The sequence below is a fragment of the Mirounga angustirostris genome, unplaced genomic scaffold (assembly GCF_029215605.1).
Source record: "Mirounga angustirostris isolate CCGP_5_RB_7025 unplaced genomic scaffold, mMirAng1.0.hap1 SCAF_16, whole genome shotgun sequence".
In the NCBI taxonomy this organism is placed as follows: Eukaryota; Metazoa; Chordata; class Mammalia; order Carnivora; family Phocidae; genus Mirounga; species Mirounga angustirostris.
Window position 1 is genome coordinate 48,959,900 of NW_026991724.1, and position 4,319 is coordinate 48,964,218.

At 56.6% G+C, this 4,319-nt stretch overlaps 1 protein-coding gene across 1 annotated transcript; it reads left to right on the plus strand.

The window, feature by feature from the left end:
- The first annotated feature begins 749 nt into the window (after positions 1 to 749).
- LOC123856068 (interferon-inducible GTPase 5-like) lies at positions 750 to 2,593 on the plus strand. Its single transcript, XM_045892171.1, has 2 exons — positions 750 to 1,309; positions 1,978 to 2,593. Exons 1-2 carry the CDS (start codon positions 750 to 752, stop codon positions 2,591 to 2,593), a joined length of 1,176 nt encoding a protein of 391 aa, XP_045748127.1.
- The last annotated feature ends 1,726 nt before the right edge of the window (positions 2,594 to 4,319 follow it).

Below are 4,319 nucleotides of genomic sequence, written 5' to 3' on the forward strand. Positions count from 1 at the left end.
GCTCCGGTGCAGGCTGGAAGACATTTAGTGAGCGACTTTTACCTCCCCGTGCCTCGGTTTCCTACTCCGCACAGTGGGGACTTAATGAAATGATGCTTGTGGCTAGAACAGTGGCTGGCTCCGAGTACACAGTGAACAAACAAACATTAACTGCTATCGGCGATGATGACGGGTCCAGCTCTTCATTACTGCCCTATATTGCTGATCAGAGCGCCTGGTGCACAGTAAATGCCATACAATGTTATTTAAGAATTTGAATTCTAGGGGCCTCTGGCTGGCTAGGGCAGTGGAGCGTGCGACTCTTGATCTCAGGGTTGGGAGTTTGAGCCCCATGTTGGGTGTAGAGATTACTTAAAACTAAAATCTTAAAAAAAAAAAAATTGAATTCTATGATCATAAGACCCAATTCCCATTCCCAACACTCCATGCACTAGCTGGGGGCCTTGGGCAACTGATTTCTCCTCTCACTGCCAAATGTGGCTAGTAAGGGAATCTCCTTTTCCGGCTGTTAGGAGGATTTTCTGAGATACTCCAGGAGGAGAACCTGGCAGTGATGAATAAAAGCGAAGCGACCTCAAGCATTTAGCACCGGGCCTGGCATATGGTTGCACTCTCAGTACGATGGCTGGTGACGCCTCAAGTACTTGGGGCATGCTGAGGGATGTAGAGAAGAGAGGGCAAGTGCTCCCTTACCTGTCCTGTTGAAGGTCACCGATCCTGAAGACGGAGGCCTGGATGTAGGGTAGCCCATGGCGAGCAGAGTCTTCCAGTCGAGCCTCAGCCTGTCCAAGATCCCGGAGCTATGGAGGGACGCCAGTGCTCTGAAGGGAGCCTTTGAGGAGGGCGACCTGTCGGCAGTAGCCGCCAAGCTGCAGACCACACTTCATTCGCTGGAGAATGCCAGGCTGGACATTGGCATTACTGGGGGCACGGGCTCAGGCAAGTCGACCTTTGTCAATACCATCAGGGGGCTGGGAGACGAGGACCCCAAATCGGCCTACACGGGCGTGGTGGAAATGACGGTGGGGCCCACGCCATACGCACACCCTAAGTACCCCAACGTCATCACCTGGGACCTGCCGGGCATCAGCACGCCCACCTTCCAGGCTGAAAAATACCTCCAGCGGGTGCTGCCGGCCCGTTACGACTTCTTCATCATCATCACCTCGGATGATGTGATGAGCTTCACCGCCCACCACGCCCAGCTGGCCCGTGAGATCCTGCAGCTGGGCAAGCGCTTCTACCTCATCCGCTCCAAGGTGGACGTGGACATCGCTGCCTCCCGCAGCCGGCACCCCAGCTCAGCCGAGTGCTGAGAGTGCTCAGCCAGATCCGGGAGGACTGTTGGCGGCGGCTGGAGGGTGAGGGGCAGGCTCTGGGCGGCTGGGCCGGGTGGATTCTGGAGGGACCGCCGGCCCCTTCCCCTTCCTCCAGCGGAGGCCCGCAGTGGGGAAAGGGGTCGTCCAATGTCACACTGCATGACCCAGCTCGGCCCCGCAGCGAAGTGATGCTCACAGCTGCCATTCATTTCCTGAGAGTTGGCGCTTCTCAGTCACAGGTGACAGAGGCCAATCACCTGCATTAAGGAAACAGGCCGTGTGCTGGCTCGTGTATTTGCCAAGTTAGAGCAGTGCAAATGCCACGTGCCCACGGGATGCTGGCACCTGTGGCCGAGGGCAGCTAACATTTATTAAGGGATTAACACAGGCACCATTTTCATGCACTCACTTCACCACCACAGCATCCCTAGGAGGGAGGTGCAATTATCCATCCCCTCCTTTGATCTGGTAACCTGCCCAAGGCCACGCGGGTGGTAGGGAGCAAGGCTGGGATCGGAACTCAGGCAGCCTGGCTCCGGGGCCAACACTCTCCAGCCTCGTGCCGTGCGCTCCTGGCAAGTGCTCGAGCCTCGGCAGCTGTCAGGACACCGTGGCCTGCCCCGGCGCCAAAACTGCTCGGTGCTCTTGTCTCCCGCAGCGGGGGCCTGAAGGACCCCCAGGTCTTCCTGCTCTCCACGTTTGAGTTGGGCAAGTACGACTTCCACCGGCTGGAGGAGGTGATGGTGAAGGACCTCGAGAGCCACGAGCGGCACGTGCTTCTGCTGGCCATGCCCGCCGTCTCCGAGCCCGTCCTAGAGAGGAAGGCAGCCTCGCTATGGCAACTCATCTGGCTGGTGGCCGCAGTGGCCTGTGGCGTCAACCCGAGCCCCGTGCCGGGCGTCCAGGATGTGGCGTGTGACCTACACATGCTCATCGACTCCCTGGAAGGCGACCGCCGCAGCTTCGGCCTGGACAGGGACTCCCTTGTCACGCTGGTGGGCCAGACGGGCCAACCCCTGCACAAGATCCTGGAGGCGGCACGGGGCCCGAAGACCGTCACCGAGGCGCTGGTGGTGGAACTGCTGGGCCGGGCCCCCCGGGATGCCTCTGCTTTCACCCAGGAGCTCCTCAACGTGCCCGTCCTCGGCACCCTGGCCACCTGTGGCCTCTCCTTCGCCACCATCTACCAGATGCTCCGCCCGTCTCTGGACGAGGCAGTCAAGGACGCCCAGAGAGCGCTGCTTCAGGCCTTCCTCGACAACTCCCGACCATGAGCTCTCAGAGAGATCCGATCAATGATCCCAGCCCTGAGCCTAGACCAGCTGGAGGTGGCAGCGAAGGACTGGGAAGATACAGGTTCTATCTGTCCCCAGGCTGGGTGGTGTCGGGGGATGGAAAGAAACTCAAGCTCCAACTCTCCTGGACTCAGCCCGTGTGCTGTGTTTGTGCTTTTGAGCCCTGGGTCTTATGCCCTCTCTGGCCACTGCCCCCACCTTCCCTGCTCTGAACCCCCACGGCAACCAGCAGTGCCCCCTGGGATGGAGAGGGAGGTGGCAGGACATGGGACAAGGGAGGGAGGAACTCCGTCGTCTAGCTAGAGAAGGCACTTTGGAAGGTGTTGGTGTAGGTCAGGGCAGTGGGGCAAAGGGTTCAGAAGCATTTCCCTAAGAGGACAGTGAACGTCACAGCTCGGAAGGGCCTTGAGGATCATCAAGGGAGGTTCTTGCCTAACGTTTTCTCGGTCAGCAAGCGGCAGGGCCAGAGCCTGCCCTGGGTCTCGGGCCTCCCAAACCTTAGCGCCTCGCTCTTGAGAGATCTGCTCAAGAGAGAGAAAACACTCAAGCTAGGAGTGTTTTCCACTGTTGAAGAAAACACTCCTGGCTTGAGTGTTTTCTTCAACACCCCCCGGGATTCCCATGACAAGGACACCAGGACTGTATGGGTATGCCCAAGGGCAGGAGGAAGGCAGGGAGACCAAAGGGTAGCTATGGGGTAGCGGGCAGACTCGGCTGGTGACTGGAACCAATGTGAAGGGTGGAACAGCAGGATTTGAAGGTCAGGACTAGTTGGGGTTGGGTGAGGTGGCCAGACCAATTTGGAGACATACTTTGGGAAACACCAAGCTAAGACGTAGCCTATTTAAACTGAGCAGATGAGGGTAGGTCCTATATTGAAGTGTACGGTGTATCTGACTGAGAGTCAGTTCTGGATTTAAAGGTAGAGACTACTTTTAAACAAGGGTAGATGAGGTCTGTGGGGAAAGGAAGCCACCATATTTAACCAACAGTAGGCACTGTGTGTAAGTAAGGTAGGAGTATTTGCATAAGGGTAGAAGCTGTTTCAGCACAAGGTAAGTACTATCCTGTACCTGGATATGTTCTATTTTTTCTTTTTTATTTTTTTTAAAGATTTTATTTATTTATTTGAGAGAGAGAGAATGAGAGAGAGCACATGAGAGGGGGGAGGGTCAGAGGACGAAGCCGACTCCCCGCCGAGCAGGGAGCCCGATGCGGGACTCGATCCCGGGACTCCAGGATCATGACCTGAGCTGAAGGCAGTCGCTTAACCAACTGAGCCACCCAGGCGCCCTGGATATGTTCTATTTTTTAAGCATGTATTGAATTAGGCATTGCATTTAACTAGGCATTTCACTGAAGGCAGGCACTTTCCCCAACTGAAAGCAGAGGACATGAGGGTAGGAACTGCATTTAGCCAAAAGAGGGCACTGTATTTTCCTATCAGTACCACGGAGATGGGAGGCTTGATGTCACCCCAGGAAACAGAATACCCCTTTCTAGGGGCTTCCTCCTTAGCAGAGACTGGTGTCCATCTGCTCCCGCCAACTCTATGACCTACAGTGGATGTGCTCCCATGGGAAGTTCACTCAGGCTCCAATGGTGGCTGCAGGTACTCTGCCCCCAAAGGCTGGGACCCCAATTTGCCCTGGTCCCCAGGACAGCATGCTGGGGAGAGGGGAAGAAGAGAAGCACCAGAACAGGC